Source organism: Rhagoletis pomonella, unplaced genomic scaffold, assembly GCF_013731165.1.
Source record: "Rhagoletis pomonella isolate Grant_MI unplaced genomic scaffold, Rhpom_1.0 Rhpom_scaffold_00006, whole genome shotgun sequence".
Classification (NCBI taxonomy): Eukaryota; Metazoa; Arthropoda; class Insecta; order Diptera; family Tephritidae; genus Rhagoletis; species Rhagoletis pomonella.
Genome location: NW_023458560.1, coordinates 37,360,123 through 37,378,082, shown reverse-complemented (window position 1 = coordinate 37,378,082; position 17,960 = coordinate 37,360,123). Strand labels below are relative to the sequence as shown.

At 35.7% G+C, this 17,960-nt stretch overlaps 4 protein-coding genes across 4 annotated transcripts in view; 2 read left to right on the top strand and 2 right to left on the bottom strand.

The window, feature by feature from the left end:
- LOC118740685 (zinc finger protein 32) overlaps positions 1-1,594 on the bottom strand; it is a 7,136-nt gene extending 5,542 nt beyond the window's left edge. The window contains exons 1-5 of the mRNA XM_036472321.1: positions 1,560-1,594; positions 1,262-1,386; positions 1,056-1,198; positions 869-988; positions 60-808 (exon numbers count right to left, since the gene is read on the bottom strand). Coding sequence (XP_036328214.1) covers positions 60-808; positions 869-988; positions 1,056-1,198; positions 1,262-1,386; positions 1,560-1,566 — 1,144 coding nt within the window. The 5' untranslated portion in view covers positions 1,567-1,594. The remainder of the gene's footprint in view (positions 1-59; positions 809-868; positions 989-1,055; positions 1,199-1,261; positions 1,387-1,559) is intronic.
- Positions 1,595-2,157: 563 nt separating this feature from the next.
- Positions 2,158-3,073, top strand: LOC118740691 (60S ribosomal protein L34). Its single transcript, XM_036472330.1, has 2 exons — positions 2,158-2,230; positions 2,533-3,073. Exons 1-2 carry the CDS (start codon positions 2,166-2,168, stop codon positions 2,921-2,923), a joined length of 456 nt encoding a protein of 151 aa, XP_036328223.1. The 5' UTR covers positions 2,158-2,165; the 3' UTR covers positions 2,924-3,073.
- Positions 3,074-3,453: 380 nt separating this feature from the next.
- LOC118740683 (bone morphogenetic protein receptor type-1B-like) overlaps positions 3,454-17,960 on the top strand; it is a 740,115-nt gene continuing 725,608 nt past the window's right edge. The window contains exon 1 of the mRNA XM_036472318.1: positions 3,454-3,606. Coding sequence (XP_036328211.1) covers positions 3,474-3,606 — 133 coding nt within the window. The 5' untranslated portion in view covers positions 3,454-3,473. The remainder of the gene's footprint in view (positions 3,607-17,960) is intronic.
- On the bottom strand, positions 10,579-17,106 carry LOC118740684 (probable cytochrome P450 4ac1). Its single transcript, XM_036472320.1, has 8 exons — positions 16,885-17,106; positions 14,292-14,495; positions 14,136-14,217; positions 13,966-14,063; positions 11,536-11,788; positions 11,240-11,457; positions 10,859-11,167; positions 10,579-10,779 (listed from the first exon to the last, which is right to left on the bottom strand). The coding sequence occupies exons 1-8, from the start codon at positions 17,084-17,086 to the stop codon at positions 10,616-10,618; spliced, it is 1,530 nt and encodes a 509-aa protein (XP_036328213.1). The 5' UTR covers positions 17,087-17,106; the 3' UTR covers positions 10,579-10,615.

Sequence of the window (17,960 nt, the reverse complement as noted above, 5' to 3'; positions counted from 1 at the left end):
ATGCAAGCCATCGTGGGCGAGTGCAGCATGCGTTTGCGGTGGAGGGGGAGCTGACGGCGGCGGTGGTGGCGGTGCATGATAATGATGTGGCGGCATTTGGCCGGTAAGTGGCAAACTTAGCAAATTACTATTGGCGTGCGTACGAAAGTGAACACTCAAACTGCTCGCCGACCCGAATTCCTTATCACAGTCTGGACATTTGAAGCTTTCGTGGAGTACGGAAGCGCCCGGCACAACACCACCACCCACCACTACCACCGGATCCGGGCAGGAGGTGTCAACTGCCTCATCTTCGTCGTCTTCGCTACGCTCTTGCAGCACATGTTGTTTACGTTTATGGGCCTGCATGTCACGTTGACGACTAAAAGACTTGCCACACACATCGCAATGATGATTTTTTAAATGCGTATGTATTACCATGTGTTTGGAAAGATCGCCGGCGCTATAGAAGGCCTTCTGACACACTGGACACAGTTGATCACGTATGCCAGTGTGTATCTTTTGGTGCGCTTGAAAGTTTCCCAATGCAGAGAATTGCTTTGAACAAATCTCACATTGAAAAGGACGCTCGCCAGTGTGAGTGCGTTGATGAATGTGGAGATTATACTTTTGGGCAAAGCGACGAGGGCAGAAATTACATGCGAATGGCTTTTCGCCCGTATGTGTGCGCAAATGCATTTGCAGTTGTGCGGCACATTTAAAAGTTTTATTACACTCATAGCAGGTTTGAGGTAACTTCGGTATGGGTTTGGGGCCGCGACGCTTATGTTGCTCAGGAGGCTTGCGTTGGTATCGCGAACGGCGCTTACTAAATTGAATGAAAGTTTTATTACAATAGTTAAAAAGTGGTTATGCAAAAAATACCCACCTTTTTCTCACATTTTCACCCACATCCGACTCGTCTTCTGAATCTTGCTCCAAGTACGCGTTTGGTTTACTGTCCAAAGATGTAATTGCCAAATCTGTGTTGGTTGCTGCTTCACAGAAACTATTTTGCAGGGAGATTTAAAACAATAAAGTAAACATGACTGCTAAGGCTACATTTAAATATATACCCATATCCCCGATCTTGCAAACCCAGGTACTGACGCAGCCTCATATCCGAGTTTTCGCACTCCTGCTTGAAGTGATAAGCGACTCCCAAACGATAAATGCAATTATTGCATATGACTGCTGGCAAGCCATCGCTTTTATAAACCTTGAAAGAGCATTTCGTTTAATAATTTAATTAAAATTACTCCAGTTGTCCGTTTTGGCGTACCCGTATCTTGGCACACATCATCAACATGGTGCAAGGCATCATCGCAAATTCAGTGCTATATATAGAGGTGAGTGCGCCTTCCTCCAGACAAACCCGGCATATTTTGTGAATATTATAATCCATGCCTATTTTGAATTAAATATAACTAAATTTGGGAAAAATTCTCAGTTATGTGTTGCCAATCTTCGACCATTGATATGTAAATGCTTATTAAAAAATGAATTTAATTACTTATCTGTCTGTTCATAAAACATTTAAATAAGTTAAATTTATTTGTAAAAATTTCAAATTTGTGTACTTTGCATTGCCTTTATAATATTGCACTACTTGTTGATTGATAAGTTAGCCAATTTTTAAGAAACTATTAAAAAATTGTACACAAATTGTAAATGCCTCCCACAAATTTTAGTTATTTTGACATTTCCTTTTAGAAAGCTTTCTTTGTTTGGGATTAAATGCACTACCCGCGTCCCGAACCGATTTCCTGAACTGCTTTTGATCCCAAAACCGTGTTCCGAACCGATTTCCGGTACTGCATTTGATCCCAAAACAAAGTTTTGACATTTTTGACAGTTTCCTTTAATAGCAGCCAAGTTCACTTTGCTTCACTGCATTGCCGACGACTTCCTTTCTAGTTTATTTCTTGAAGGTATGCGTACTGTTTTTTCGACAACGATACAAAAAAATCTTTAAACATCAGCGAAATTCATTGAAATGTGAAGAAATCGGCAATCCCTAGACTTGAATGAATGCCTTGTGCGTGTTTTATCGATAAACTAATGTGTATATTTTTCTTCCATCTATTTTTATGTGCATAAATTCGCTCCTCTTGACATACGATATGATATGACAATGGAATCACTAATGCGTTGGCTCTGCCGACTATTTTGCTACAGCGGACAAAATGGTTCAACGCTTGACTCTGAGAAGACGTCTCTCCTACAACACCAAGTCCAACAGGAGGCGTATGTAAGTAAATGCTATTGAACAATGAAATGCAATTTGGAGTAAGGAATGCTGCCGGTGGTGACGAATTGGCATTTGTTTTCGTAAAGTAATTTCTAAGTGACTGCGGATATCAATGTTTACCAGCTCAATGGAGTAGTGCTTTGTTTGCATTCTGATTGAACTAAAGATAGCCGGCAAATGCATAAAACATGATTTGTATATCTGCTGGTGCGGCAAGTGCGGTTCAATTCATTGATGTCACGGCTACATTCCTTAACTACATTAACTACTCTACAACTCTAATAAATTTGGTTTCTTTTCAGTGTGCGCACACCTGGCGGTCGTCTGGTATACCAATATGTGAAGAAAAATAAGACCGTGCCAAAGTGTGGTCAATGTAAAGAGAAGCTAAAGGGTATTCGCCCCACACGCCCATGCGAACGTTCCCGCCTGTCGAAACGTCAAAAGACCGTTGCCCGTACCTATGGTGGTGTTTTGTGCCACAGGTGTCTGCGTGAGCGTATCGTTCGTGCTTTCCTCATCGAGGAACAGAAAATCGTGAAGGCGCTGAAGAGCCAACGTGAATTGTTGGTAAAACCAGTAAAGCCCGTAGCCGAGAAGAAAACCGCCAAGGCGCAAGCTAGCAAAACAGCGGGAGGCAAGTCAGCTGCCAAGAAACCCGGCCAGAAATCCACTGGCAAATCCAAGAAGTAAACAATAGTTGATGGTTACGCGAAGGATGGGATGATTTTTAATGTAAAAGTGGTTTAGAGAAGAATAGGGTGTAATAAAATTTAAATTGTACGTTGAATCCTGAACGTATAATGTATGATGAAAAATATAGAAGCACTGTTCTTTTTTAAATTAAGTTTTTTATTTAAAAAATAAGGTCAACATTGTCAAGAGCAGTATAAGGCACTTGGCGCAAATCTATCCAGGCAATTTAAGCTGCTCGACTTAAAATTCAGCACTGATTTAAAAGCAGGCGATCTCTACTATATAGATCGCCACAATACACAGGCGCCTTGTTACGAATTATATGTAAACAATTATTGCCATAATTGTAAAGCAATCCAACATTTTTTTCTAATTAGTTTTTGTTCCGCCTATTAAATTGGGCAGAAATATTTCACTATGGAATCGGCGATAGGGCTGATTATTTCGATTTACCGATATAAAATTCGCATAATCGATACAAAATGCAACCATGTGTTTACTTTTCACTCTACGCCTTTACCATTGTCATTCGTATTTTTTCCTTGCGATGTGCGTGTGTTTTGATTTTCTCTTTCAATTTCAATTAAAAATGGCCGAAGTGTTGTTGTATCGCGGACGCAGTCGCGCTTCTGTTTTTAGTTTTGTGCTTTTCACCGCATTCCTATTGGAATCTGAGTGTGGTAAGTGACTTTAACAAATATTAAATTTACGAATGCAAGTGAAATTTAATGAAAAAGTGCAAGAAATAGTCGGCTATGGCCATGGGAACTTCTGTGGCTTCAGTGGTTTTTTTGCGCTAATGCAGGCGTTCCATGCATGTGCATGTGTACGTGTGTGTCTCCATAATGCCGTTGCTTTGTTGTTGTTGTTGACTGTCCGTTTTGAAGGTATATTCGTATGCACAGGGTTGATTTTTTCGTGCCAATGTTTTGTATTTTTTGCGTTCCACATTTGTCTGGAATGCATTACCGGAAATCATTGGAATCCACTAACGGAAATCAATGGAAGTTTTGCCGTTCCGTTTTGAAGGTTTGATTTTTTCGGGGTTGTTGCCCCCGCTCGTACGCAGGGTTTGTGTATGTGGAAGAATTGTTGACGATGCGTCGCTATTGCACGACAGGTGCCGCGATGAATTGACTGATTGATGAATTGATTGGTTGAATGAACGGATAAATAGAAACTGAATTGGCGGCTATTTCGGTTTTGTGCTAATTTAATTTCTTTTTTAATCTGCCATATCCTGAGTTTCGTCCAAAAACAATTTCACCCGAAAATTTTTATTCCACCCTTACCGCAGAACTCCACAAGGCAAACACCGATGGCCTACCAACTGTCATTTTGACGAGCAATATGACTGCAACTTTTTGTGCCTGGGCACTTTGATGTCTTGAAATAAGCATTTGCCGCATGACGCCACCAGACAACATTCTCTCAATTTCGGTGTTTAAAAACATTTAAATCATTAAAAAAACTTGCTGAATAATTTCCTAATACGTAATCATAAATAACCCAATACGGAACAGATTTTTATTTTGATTTAATATCAAAATTTCATCGATGTTACCACCAGCACGCTTTCTTTCTAATGAAAATATGACTGTCAAACTATCGAATTGCCTGCAATAGATGTCAAGCAATAAGCGCTGATATATATTGCAGCCCATGAGAAATAGCATGAACCAATTAGAACAGATCTGACCGGTTGAGAAGCAGCCATTTGTAATAGAAATTGAAAAAAAAGTGTGTGACGTTCGTAATTTTGAAGTTTGCTATTTCTGTTTTGCTTCTTTCTTTATGTGTATTTTGACGGTGGTTTATTTCAGTGATTTTTAAGCGATTTTCAATAAGTTTTTTGTGCAAATGTAATAAAAATGAAGTGCGCGGTAATTGGACACAAAAACAAGTACAAAAATAATAAATTGCTTAGCACAAACATGTGCTACAACATTGCTTTCATTTTTTTCTTTATGCTTCGTCTTCATATTCTATGTTTACTTTTCAAAGAAAATAACATGTCGCCGAAATTACAAACGTCAGCCAGAAAATTACTTTTTTCTTTTGCTTCATCTTGTCAGATCTTGCGTAGTTGGATCATGGAGAAATAGGCGGTCTCCATTGGAAATATATTTTGTGACATGGTTATCACGACATCAGTGTTTTCCTATGGAGACAGGGCCTTAGTAAATATGTATATGGAAATTAAAATTGAAATGTGAATCGGTTCGGGGAAAATGAAACTCATGATAAGGCCAAATATATTAGGGGTCTTCATCTAAATTTATCAGTTTATCCGCCTTCTTTCATGAACGCACCTTGGTAAAGAATTGCATAAAACTGTTTATTATTTAACTTATATGGCTAGTTACGTTTCCTTCTTATCTCGTACATTGGCTGCGTTTCTTTATACATTCCGGATAATCGAATTTCACAGCCGGAATAAACAAAATGCGTTTGAAATATACGTTAGCATATCATCAGGAACGTTCTAAAGAATAAGTAAACAAAAAAGTTTATTCCAAACGTTCAGAATGAATAAAGAAATGCGGCCATAGTGTTCATTTGCTTCTATGTGCTCTTAGCAAAAGCCACTATCTGGCAACCTGTAAGAGTTGAGTTTTTCTAAAATTTATTCATTTACCAACCAAAGTCATTTGATAAAGTGATAAACTTTGGTTAAATAGATTTCCATACAAAGTTTGACATACTACGTTTATGCGACAGAATTCATGAATTCTTCATTACATACAAGATCACGCCTTCTTCTTAGTAGCCCGTTATAATCGCATTTAGGAAAAAAGTTGGGCGACTTTGACATTAGCCGTTTATTTACATTTGTTCGTTGTTTACAATTTGGTGGTGGCTTTTTACTGCAATTTTCTTAATTTTCGCTTCTGACAACGTGTGCACACATAAGGTAAAGAATAATTTATTTTCCCGTGTTTAAAATCCTGGTTGTCCCACTCATGGTTATTAATCTAAAAACATCATAAAGCAGTGTTTGCATTATTCAACTTTGCGTTCAACAATTGCGTTCAACTCAACGCAGGGTTGCACGAAAAAAAAGTTTAATGGCTAAATGTTGGCTGGCGACCAACTTTGTTGAAAGCGATTAGTTGAAAGGCCATTCAACCAAAAGTTGAATGCAAAGTTGAACAATGCAAACACCTTTTTATGGCGAATATTTTGATATTTTTTCATATTTTGATATTTTTAGCCATTCTACTTTTTTTTCGTGCAACCCTGCGCTGAGTTGAACGCAAATGTTGAACGCAAAGTTGAACAATGCAAACACACTTTAACACTAGTAAACAGCTGTTGTGAAACGTGGCGTTGCCGGACTTGCAATTCACGATTTCATGAAATGATGCCGAATTCATGGTTAACTTTTGTGTATAATTGATCTCATGAAATGGTGTTTATGTAGCGAATTTCAAACCAAATTCATGAAATGGATTCGTGAATTAACTTACGCATAAACGTAGTAACAGTTCATTTATCAAAATGATAAATTTATCACTTCATCAAGTTTATCACTTTTGATGAAGACGCCTATTAGTTTACAATCAGCCTTATCATGAGTTTTATTTTCCCCGAACCGGTACACATTTCACTTTCTGCGTTAAGGTGAAATTAGTCAAGAACGTAAACTTACCGGTACGTAAACCCGAGTCATCTGACACGATCTGTCTTACCAGAGCGCCATGTAAATGAAAACTCAACTCTGCGGAATTTAGATTTTTCCGTGTCAGCTGATTTCTTCCTTCTATAGATGGTTGCCACTTTGTCAGTTTTGTATAAGTTCCTATTCATAATACGTTTAAAATATTGGAAATTTACTATCGAGTAAGGTTTTTTGTTGAAAAATAAGTATGTAGTTTATATTTAGCTAGCATCTATTAAAGTTGCGTTCCTTATCTCCCAGAAATAGTCAGAAAAAGTCCGAAGTAGTCAGATTTAGTCCAAAAAGCGTTCCTTAACTCGAAAATGACAGCAAAAATGAGAGAGCAACACTCAGTGAGAGTGACTCTCTTCAGTCCGAAGTAGTCAGATTTAGTTACAAGAATTTTTGCAGGCAATATCTTGAAAAGTGTCAAACTCAACTGAATTTAAATTAACGGAATTTAAAGAATACGCAAAAAATAATTGATATAGTAAGTGTTTGTTGTGCTCGTGCTTGTGTGAATGTGTTTTGTACATACATTTCTATTCTTATTTGACGTTAGTTTTGTTGTTGCCATTCTTTGGACTAAAAATTTGGTTATTTGCGTTCCTTTACTTTTTCCTGTTATTCTCTTTTAGTGAGCGCATTTTGCTCACGCTCTAACGCTCTAGCATTTTGACACTTCAGATTTTATTCCAAAAAGATAAGGAATGAACCTATAGCAGAGAATGTATATGAACCCCCCCCGCCACCCCGCCGCTTTATACGGCTTAAAGCTTTGTATCGCCCAAGCAATCCTCTCCCTTGTGACAGGCAGGTTTACTATATCATGATGATATTTTATTTTTTAAAATTTTGAATTATTTATTGTTCAATAGAAAATTTTATGTTTTCAATTTGGAGACTTTTATTTTAATGATTTTAAAAACTTTTAACTAAGAACTTCTAATAAAATCTAAGAACTATTGAAAAAATAAAAATTGTACAAGTATAAAAGAACAAGGTATTTATACCCTACATTTACTCCCCCTCCGAGGAGCGAATAACTAAAAATTTGTTTGGTAATGACAACAATGACAAACAAATAATTAAATGCGCCAGAATGTTGTTGTTATTGCTGAGACATGATGTTGCTGTATCAGCGGTTGACCTTGCTGTTGATTCTGTTATTGATGCTGTAAATGTTGCTGCGTTTGTTACGTATTCAATGGTTATTGTTGATTAAGAGCCTAGAACCAATTCTATGTTAAGCGACACAACAGTGACTAACATTTGTGGCGTTGAACTATTGGCTGTGGTCATAGACGTTGAGGCATGACGGAGAAATGAACGGCTGCTGTTGCGGTAGCAGTGCCGGTAAATAGCCAGAGGGCTAATGCTTGGTTGCTTACTAAAATTGTGGTTGGTTGTGGTTGCGCAGATTCAGGAAGATGTGATATGGCAGGTTGGAGAAATTAAGTTTGCAAAATTGCCCATGTGAAGCGATTGAATAACTGGACTAGTGATTTGTTTCCCAGACTGTGTCAAATAAAATGAAAGTTCGGTCCCATATGAAAATTTCGTTGTCGGTTACAAAAAAATAGTTATGGCGAAATTTCAGCCCTACATCTTAATTTTTCAGTTAGCGCTTGCCAAAAGAAGAAATTTCAATAATAAAAATTTTTCCGCCACTTTTTTTTTTTTTTTATAAACAGTTAAATACAACAAGTACAAAAAAGCCTTGGTGTGCGTTTGTAGATAATTCAATTCTCTACAAAGGTAACCTTTTAGAAAATTTAAAAAACCACTTCCGTTTGTTTTAGAGCCAATAAAGTTAAATGAAATATGAAATAGGTCAAAATATGTACATATATCTAGTGGGTGCTTTAAATAATAATTTCAGTCAACGAAAACTGCAAAAAAACGGAGACGTTTTGAATTATTAACCGACTTCCAAAAAAGGAGGAGGTTATCAGTTCGTCGGAATATTTTTTTTTTTTTGTTTTTGTTTTTTATGTATGTTACCGCATAACTTTGCACCACGTCAACCGATTTCAATAATTATTTTTGCAACGGAAAGGTAGTGTCTAGATATATATATATTTTTTTTAAGTCGGTTTTTTTTTTGCTAAAAATTACTTGTTTTATGTATCAATACAAGATTTTAAAACAAAAGATTCGTTCATGTGCTACTGAGGTTATACAAGAAGTTAAAGATACTTGGAGCATTATAAATGTTGCACTTACATATAAAAAAGCAACATGCAATCACCAAAATGGAGACACACTTTAAAGAGTGGAAAAATTTGGACAAAAGTCGATTAAGAAAACACTTAAATTTTAACATATCAAAAGTAAAGAATATTGTTTAAAAATTTGATGAACTATTTGCTGTTCGATAAAAAAAAATTCATCTGAAGAGTTATCTCCTGAAGAACTTTTTTCATTAGCGCAGAAAAATAAAGATCAGCATACACCTGTATCACGTATGATGTAGAAGATGACTAATCCCTTCTAGAACTAGTAGAAAATTACGATAGTAAAAATGGTAATTAGTATGAGTTTGAATACATAATTTTTATCTTATTACGAACTTCACATTTATGTACGTCTATTTCGTTTGAAGGAATCAGCAGATCATCTAGCTCCTATTCAAGTCAGATGGCCACAAAATTAATATTATGACTCCAGAATTAACATCAGCTTTGGATAGATCAAATATCTCCAGTAGAAATGATACTTATATTTTAGTAGCTGCTGTAAAAAGTTTGGGTCATGATCCTACAAAAATTAATATTAGCCATAGCTTAGTACATAGAGGACGTATTAAAATAAGAAAAACGATGGCAGCAGATATTAAAGAAAATAGTTCGATCGTTGACAGCGTAGTATTACATTGGAATGGAAAATTACTCCCAGATTGTGGTGGAACACAAAAAGTTGAGAGGCTTGCAATCGTTTTATTTGGTTTTAATTATGAGCAGCTTCCAGCATGAGCGTACGCAGGTACGGGCTAAGGGGGGCGCAAAACACAAAACCGACTTTAATTCTCATGTAAAACTTTAAGATTACCGTTAATTTCTTCATGATTTAATAATCGGATCTAAACCAAATTAGGATGGGACCACCTCTGAAAAAAAAAATTATCGAAATCGGTTTTGCGGTAACATATGTACATAAAAAAAATATTCCGACGAATAGGTAACCTCCTCCTTTTTTTGAAGCCGGTTAAAAATAATGAAGAAATTTTTTTAAAATTTGTATTGGAACTCTTCAATAAGTTCATAATAAACTTTACGCGATACATATGTATATGTAAATTCCTTTGTGTAGGGCTCGGTACAACTTAATTGTTACAATAACAAGTAATTTTTAAGCAAAAAACACCACCGACTTCAATTCTCATGTAAAAATTTAGAAGTACCGTTAATTTCTTCATGATCCAATGATCGGATCTAAACCAAATTAGTATGGTTGGTGTTGGTTTTTTAAATTTCGTAAAAAGTTACCTTTGTAGAGAATTTTATTCTCCACACCAAAGTTTTTTTGTGCTTGTTGTATTTAACTGTTTATAAAAAAAAAGGTGGCGGGAAAATCTTTTTCATTGAAAATTCTTATTTTGGCGAGCGCTAACTGAAAAATTAAGATAGAAGGCTGAAATTTCGCCATAACTATTTTTTTTGAACCGACAAAGAAATTTTCGTATGGTACCGAAAGAAAAAAAAAATCATTTTATTTGACACAGTCTAATGGACATATTTACGTCACCGTACATATGGATGATGTTGCTTTGAAGAAAAGATTTTTCGACTCGACTGCACAATGTAAGAACCAAGTGCAGAGGAATCGGTCTTCAATTGGTGTAAATTGGCGAAATTTTGCAAACGAACGGGCCAATTGGCGAAATTTCTTGGCCTGCGCTTAAACTGACAAAACTTTTATTGAAAAATGCCATTTAAGTGTGCTTAATAATCAGATATCTGTCCTCGTCTACAAATTATAAGAAACTTCGTTGCGGCAGCACTCTTTTATTTTTAAGCATCCAATATTCATTTACTTCTCTTAATCATTTTAACCAACACATTCTCCTTTGTTCTCAATACCAAACCATTTTCAAAGCGTATGTCTTGCAAGCGCGTCGCAGGCAACAGCTGGAAATTCTGCAAAATACCCACCAAAATGGCCTTAATCTCTAGCATTGCAAATTTTTGACCTGCGGGCGATGGAAAAGGATTAATAACAGTTACCTAAATTTTTTCAATAGTCATCTCTCCAGTCATAGATATACAAACCAATGCAATTCCTTGAACCCGCACTGAATGGCACAAAAGCAAAGGGGTGACGATCTATGCTATTTTGCGGTAAAAATCGATCTGGATCAAATTTCAAAGGATCCGGAAAGTGTCGCTCATCGCGCATTATATCGTAAATGTGTATATTAATCTCCGTATCCGGGGGTAGGATCAAACCGTTGAGCTCGGAATGTTGCATACAGCGACGCGAAATAAACGGTACTGATGGATACAAACGCAGTGTCTCTTTTATAACACGCTCCACATATTCCAACTGATTGAAGTCGAAAATGCTGAGATTTGGCAAATCTGTAGTGCAAGCAGAATATAACCTTACATTAAGCTACTTTTATTATATACATATTAACTCTCGCTACGCACCGCATTTTTCCACCTCGCGATAACATTTCTCTTGTATATCTTGATGCGTAGCCAAATTGAGTAAAGCAAATATGAGACAAGTCGATGTGGTGTCATAGCCCTCAAACATAAAAGTATTCACTTCATCGCAAATGCCCTGATGGTCGATAATGCCCTTTGACTCGGCGTTGAAGAGTGTGTCCAACATGGCGTAACGCTTACGCTTGCCCGTTTCGTCGCTAAATGATTGGATGTTAGAAGAAAATTGTTTTTTTTTAATTGCCCTTTATACGTATTTGTTGTTGTTCTTTGCTTGCCTAACGTCATTTGCGTTACGTTGTTTGCTGCGATATTCTTCACGTTTCTTCTGGATAATCATGCCACTGAAGTCATGTGCCACCTTCAAATCTCTGTAAAATCCTTTGTAATCTTCAAACAAGTAGAAGATCAATTCAAAATACAGAAGAGGATTGCAAAGACGTTTCACCATCATCAATTCTAGGTTATGTATGGTGTGACGGTACTCTTTACTGCCAGGTATGTCGTCCAAGGAGACACCAAGCGCGGTTTCTGTAAATTGAAAAATAAAAAAAACTGTAAGTTCGCCTGGGCCACACTGGAAAAGTGAAAGTTACGTTACATAGTACATATCTATTTTGTCTTACAATCCATATACATAAATACATATCGTCGTTTAAAGTACAAAAAAAACCGCGTAAAAAAAATGCAAAACCGCGTAGTGAGGTTGCATAAATTATTTTCTAGCGAGTAAAAACGCTAATATTTCACAATGGTTTATAAAGCAGTCGCATTTCTGGCTAGTATATTTTAGGACGCATGTGCGGGCAAGATTTAACGAAATATAGAGCCTGGCCCTCTTGACACGATTACCATGTTTCTGTTAGCAAATAAACAATCACTATCCCTGTGAATGCTGTCTTCGTAATCCAAGTACCACAGGCTGTTTTGACGAAAATCCGGATCTCTCTAAGGAGATTCTTGATATAATTCGCACTGAAAATTGCTGTTGACGAAGCTCCCATCCATTTTGAACCGATGCCGATATATTCAAATTAAGTTACTCACCCCCTGTTTTGGTCCGTCCTTGTGCTACTTGGCAATATTATCAACTTTCGTTAGAATAATTTCTCAGAAAGTCAGGCAGTTAGGTCACAACTAATGGAAGACTACAAGGAAGAGTTGGTTTCCATGTTTGATCAAATCGTAGAAAGAGACAGCTTTTCACTATAGGTGTGCCGATGGACACCTCCTTAGGTCGAGACCACGCAATGAGTAGCTGAGCGGTGAGCGGCTTTTATTTCTAAGCGGCGCCGCCACTTCAATAGTAGTATTTCTTATGTTTTAATTTTAAACTGATCACCGCTTTGCAGCTCATTGCGTGGCTTCGGCCTTAGGAAAAACAAAGCAGAATTCTGGAAAGTTTACCCACACGAAAACTAAGCAGATGAGGAGCTATACACAACCATATAGAATAACTAGATATTCTGGAATACCCACTACAAGAAAGATATCTACAAACTCAGGGTTGTTTGCACAGGACACCGGCCCATGGGTGTGCATGTAGAAAGGAATACTTTATAACAGGTTCTGTTACATTGCAAGCTCTCAGGTTCAAAGGAGACTGTCAAATGTTTTCTCTGTGAGTGTCCGGCTCTTGCAAGAGTGACACTTACCCAACCGCGTATACCTCTCTCTGTAATATTATTTTACCTTGAATATAAATATATATATGTACATTAGGGTGGTCCTTAAAAAAAATCAAATGAGCGATTTTTTCGGTCTCACCCCTTCAATCGGTAATACCACGATCTCAGATATACATACATACAAATTTTTGTAAAAAAATTAAAATTATTATTTTTTGCCAACTCATACTCAAAATCGCTACTACCATAGTCAAAGATATCGCATACAAATTTTGGTCCCGATTTCAGTCGGTTAAGACGCCTTCATAGGGTAATCTGAATTTTGACCCTTGTGCGCCACCGACTCTAATCTGGGCCAAAATTTATATGTGATATCTTCGACTATAGTTGTATCGATTTTGGGTATTAGATGAAAAAAATAATAATTTTAATTTTTTGAATCTCCATAGAGGAATCTGATCTTTGCCCCATGTGCGACACGCGATCACAATTTGTATATAATATCTTCGACAATAGTAGCATCGACGTAGAGGTTGAGGCTTAGGAAATCTGATATAAAAATTTTTGCTTCCTGCATTTAAGGACCACCTTAATGTACATACATATATCCGTTTATATACATATATAGGTTGATCCGAAACGGCTCTAATGATTTTGATGAAATTTTGTAATGTTTCGCATTTTAAGGTTATCTAAATAAGTATTATTTCCGAGAATACTCATATAAGGTTGCCATCTATTCGAAATTAGTTACAAACAAAATAAAATATCTTAATATGGATACCAAATGGAAGGTATTTCCAAAGTCCACAATTCAGAAATGTTTTTCTATAGGGTTGCCACCTATTTTGAATGTCATATTTATTTAATTTTTTGTTTAGAAAATAAAGGTATGTATATGGATACTAAAATAAGGCTCTTAAACAATGCTTTGCCTATATGCGAAGTGTTATCCGTTAGGATAGTAGTGTAAGGTTGTCACTTATTTTTGATTCTACAAAATTAAACTAAAACAAAAAGGTGTCTTGGAAAACTTTAGTCTGAAATAATTTTCGATGAGGGTTGCTACGTTTTACTTACCACAAATATTATTTAAAGTAAATTCCGGTATGACATCGTTTAGATTCACTATTTCATCCTTCGATTGCAATAATTTCACCAGCTTGGTGCTTTCGTTCCTACGAATTGAATAAAATGCACTCATTCGAAATTACATTAACTAAATAAACTTATAGCTGGATAAAACTTACGTAAAAACTTCGAGAAAATTTTGTAAAATATTAAAATGAAAAGCTGGCGTGAGTAGCTTGCGTCTGCTGTGCCAATGGTCGCCTGTAAAAAAAAAAAATAAATAAAAACTTTAATTCTCTTGGTTGAATTCAGAAAAAATTTCGTGTCCCTTTTACCTGTGCTCACTAACAGACCATCGCCCAAGAATGGACGCACCAATTCATAAATTATGCCTTTGGCTATTAAAGTTTGACTCTGGAGAACCTCTTGTACGTCTTCCGGACTTGTTATCGAATAAACGCTTACTTTGAAGAAATTCAAAATATATGGCTTGCCATTAGTGCGACGATAGAGGTCGCGACACCAGTAGAAAATTTGTTCTATTATGGGGAGAAAAATTTTGAATAAATATGTACATATTTATCTACATGTCGACGGTGCTTTGGCAAAACCTCGCATCATAGAAATCACTACTATTTCGTATCTCGTAAAATAAATTCAAAATAGGCCTTAAAATACCACGATGCATCTAGATGCTCTAGGAATATTTCTGCATCAAAAAGAAAATTTTGAAAAAAATGTCGCTTACGTTATTTTGGCGGTTAGGGCTCGATATGTAATGCTTAATCTTTAATATTCAGTAAAAAAATTCATTAAAAATGATTTTCTGTTATTAATGGAGAGTTTTTTTTTTGATTATTAGAGAGAGTGTTTTGAGATACGAGGTTTTGCCAAAGTACCGTCGATATGTACATTCGACCCTGAAAAAATATTTGCAGTACGCCCCCGAATCTAAAATATATTCGCAAGCCAATTTCGATTTTTTTGCCCAACGAAGCGGTCGGGTTTTGACCAGGGACGCGAACCGGTTTTGAACCGAACCGGTTTTGAACCGGAAAACCGCTCTTTTCTATTAATTAACTGAACCATTAACCGAACCGAAATTTTCCACAAATGTTTGATCCGAACCGAAAACCGAACCACTTTCTATAAAGATTGAAAGGTTCGTTTCAACCAATTTTCAATAGATAAATGTACCCAGTTTTTTTTCTTTTTGGTAAACATGGTAATACCCATCATGTTTGTTTACCATGTGACAATATCAAATGTAAAGGCAACCCATCTCATTTGACCGAGACTTGACCCTTAACCTTGCGCGTTGTTGCACTTGACACCTGACACTTAAACTTGCGCGTAATTTTTTTGTTTTTCGAACCGTTGAACCGAACCGAAACCCCGGTTCAAAGACCAAAAAAAACCGCTTTGACGAACCAATCCAAAAGTGCAAAAACGGTTCGAACCGCCGAACCGAACCAAACAAATTTTTCCTCCGGTTCACGTCCCTGGTTTTGACAGTTTTCGTCATATCTTCGACCATGTTTTTTTTTTCTTTAAAAGCTCATTGGCTTAGAGTACCCCGTTCTAGTTCTCAACCACCAGGCCCTAACGCCAGTAAATTAAAGCTCACCAAAAAGTATTAATAAACTTTTGCTAAGGAAGTATTTTGATTATTTAAGTTTTACTATAAAAAAAAAAATTAATAAATTATTTCCGAATGTAGGTGCCACCGAAAAATTCAAAAAGGCATGGTCTGGCCAACAAAAACATTTGTTTTCAAAATTGCCTTGCAAAATTGCTTTAGGCTCAGGGGTGTAGGGCGAAGTTTTTTGTTTGCTTTTAAGGCGGTACGGTCTAATGTATATAAGCGTATGTACTTACTAGGGATGTTAATTTTTCAGCTTTTTCTGATCCCGGGATTTTCGGGATGTCGTTATCAAAATCGCGTGATCCCGGGATTTAGATATTCATTACTTCTCAACAACTTAAATCGAAAAAATTGCTTCTATATTGTTTGAGAAGCTCTCCTACCATAAAATAAATAATAAATAAATGGGTTTGAAACCTACTTTTTTATTTCAACTGGCCTTTTTATTTTTTCTTTCTGACGTCAGGATTTATTTTAAAGGATTTTGTAATTTCAAAGATATGATTAATTCCAAAAATTATTTTAAAAATTCAATGCAATGTAGAATAAAAATATGGGTACAAGATGCAAGAGGAAATTTCTTTAGAATTAAAAAAAAATCACATTTTTTGGATTCACTAGGACGAAAAGGTAATTTTTTAAGCTGATTAAGTTAGAAGGACCAAATTCGAGAATTTTATCGAGTTTGTATAAGTCCTTAACTTATAATTAAAAAAAAAAAAATATTTCAAAATTTCAAGGATAAAATTTTAAAAGGACATTCTCAATACTTTACAGTCCTTCTGCGCCAAAAACTTGAATCTGTTTAAATTCTACAGGATTTCCTCTTCAATTTGATACCCATACTTCTTCTCTAAGCACATTTCTCTGAATTTTTTAAATCATTTTTGAATTACTGACATCAGAGTGAAAAACTAAAAAGGCAATTTTACTATATTTGGCCAATGGTTTCGCGAATATATTGATATTTGTGTTTAAAATCTACTATCGCGCGGTGTTATATATATAATCAGCTAGACATTTATAAAAAAATATGAATTATTAAATAAAAAAAAAAAATATAGCCAATACTGGTCAAGAAAAGAAGTTTCTATTATTACCATCAGTGAAAATTACAAATCCCGAAAATCCCGGGATTATTTGCCAAGACAGGCCGGAGTCCCGGAATCCCGGGATTAACATTCCTAGTACTTACGTACATATGTATGTATGTATATGTGCATATTCTTTTAAGGTAGAACATACAAACCTAACTCCCATTTCTTTTGGACGCTCATACTCACCGGGAGAGGAACCCACTATGTCAAAATTGTTGCCAAAAACTGTGCGCCCTGGCACTATATACACTTTGTCCGCCAATCGACTGCCATCCAGTGTTTTCAAACGCTTGCAAGGCGCCCATAGATAATAATCTTTACTGAGCTTCCTTAAATACAAACTTGAACTCAATATAAATATGCAAAAAATTATTATAAATATCAGCATTGTACTTGTATACTCAAAGTCAAAATGGCAACTGAACCAATCTAATCATGTAAATACTCAAATTCTATAATCTCATTAATTTTTTTCATAAACAATATATGTATACATATTAATTGCCTCATTGATAGCAATTTTATTTATAAGCATTAAGGGTGCACTGGTTTTGTTACTTTCGCAATGTAAATATAAGTCACTCTCAAAATTTAAAAGATCATCGAAGCAAAGCTCTGATTAGTCAATTTCAAATTTGAACTTTCAATTTCTCTTAAATTGAAGGAAATAAATAGTTTTGGAGGTATGCAAATTAGGTAGGCGATTATAGAAATCTGCTTTTTATTTCGAAATTAAAAAAGAACGCCCTAACATACATACATACAGACATACGAGTATGGAATTACTCACGGGCTTGAAATGAACAAAAGAATGAATGAAAAAAAGATTTTTTTAAATATCTGCTCTTAGAAAAGCCTTTTGTTAAGCAGCAGAGATGCAATCCATTCATTAGTATGTATGTATGTATGTGTGTTCCCGAGCATTGAACTTTAAAAATCGTAGAATAGGTTTATTTTCTTTGGTTTTCAATAAAGTCGCCTGTCGCGGGTATCTACATACATATTTACAGTACCCCAATTTCAAAGTTATATTGTGAGGATTTATTTTTATGAACTTTCAAATAAAATACAGTTTATTCTCTAACAAAACCCATATAAACCCAAGTTCAAAACTTCGTAGAAAGTTACAAAAAAAAAATCAAAAAAATTTCATCCAAATTTCAAACTTTTTTCTCAAAAGAAAATTTTTTGATTATACAGTATTAAATTCAAAAACGCCCTATCTTAATATATTTTCAAAATAATTTCAGTTCAGATAGGGC

Bases quoted from the DNA above. Each gene is read 5' to 3' on its own strand.
- LOC118740691 (XM_036472330.1), top strand. From the start codon at position 2,166: ATGGTTCAACGCTTGACTCTGAGAAGACGTCTCTCCTACAACACCAAG. The intron at 2,231-2,532 runs GTAAGTAAATGC...GTTTCTTTTCAG, and splicing joins AAGTCCAACAGGAGGCGTAT to TGTGCGCACACCTGGCGGTC.
- LOC118740684 (XM_036472320.1), bottom strand. From the start codon at position 17,086: ATGCTGATATTTATAATAATTTTTTGCATATTTATATTGAGTTCAAGT. The intron at 14,218-14,291 runs GTAAAAGGGACA...TTTTTTTTACAG, and splicing joins TGGTCTGTTAGTGAGCACAG to GCGACCATTGGCACAGCAGA. The intron at 11,789-13,965 runs GTAAGTAAAACG...TTCAATTTACAG, and splicing joins TACTTTAAATAATATTTGTG to AAACCGCGCTTGGTGTCTCC.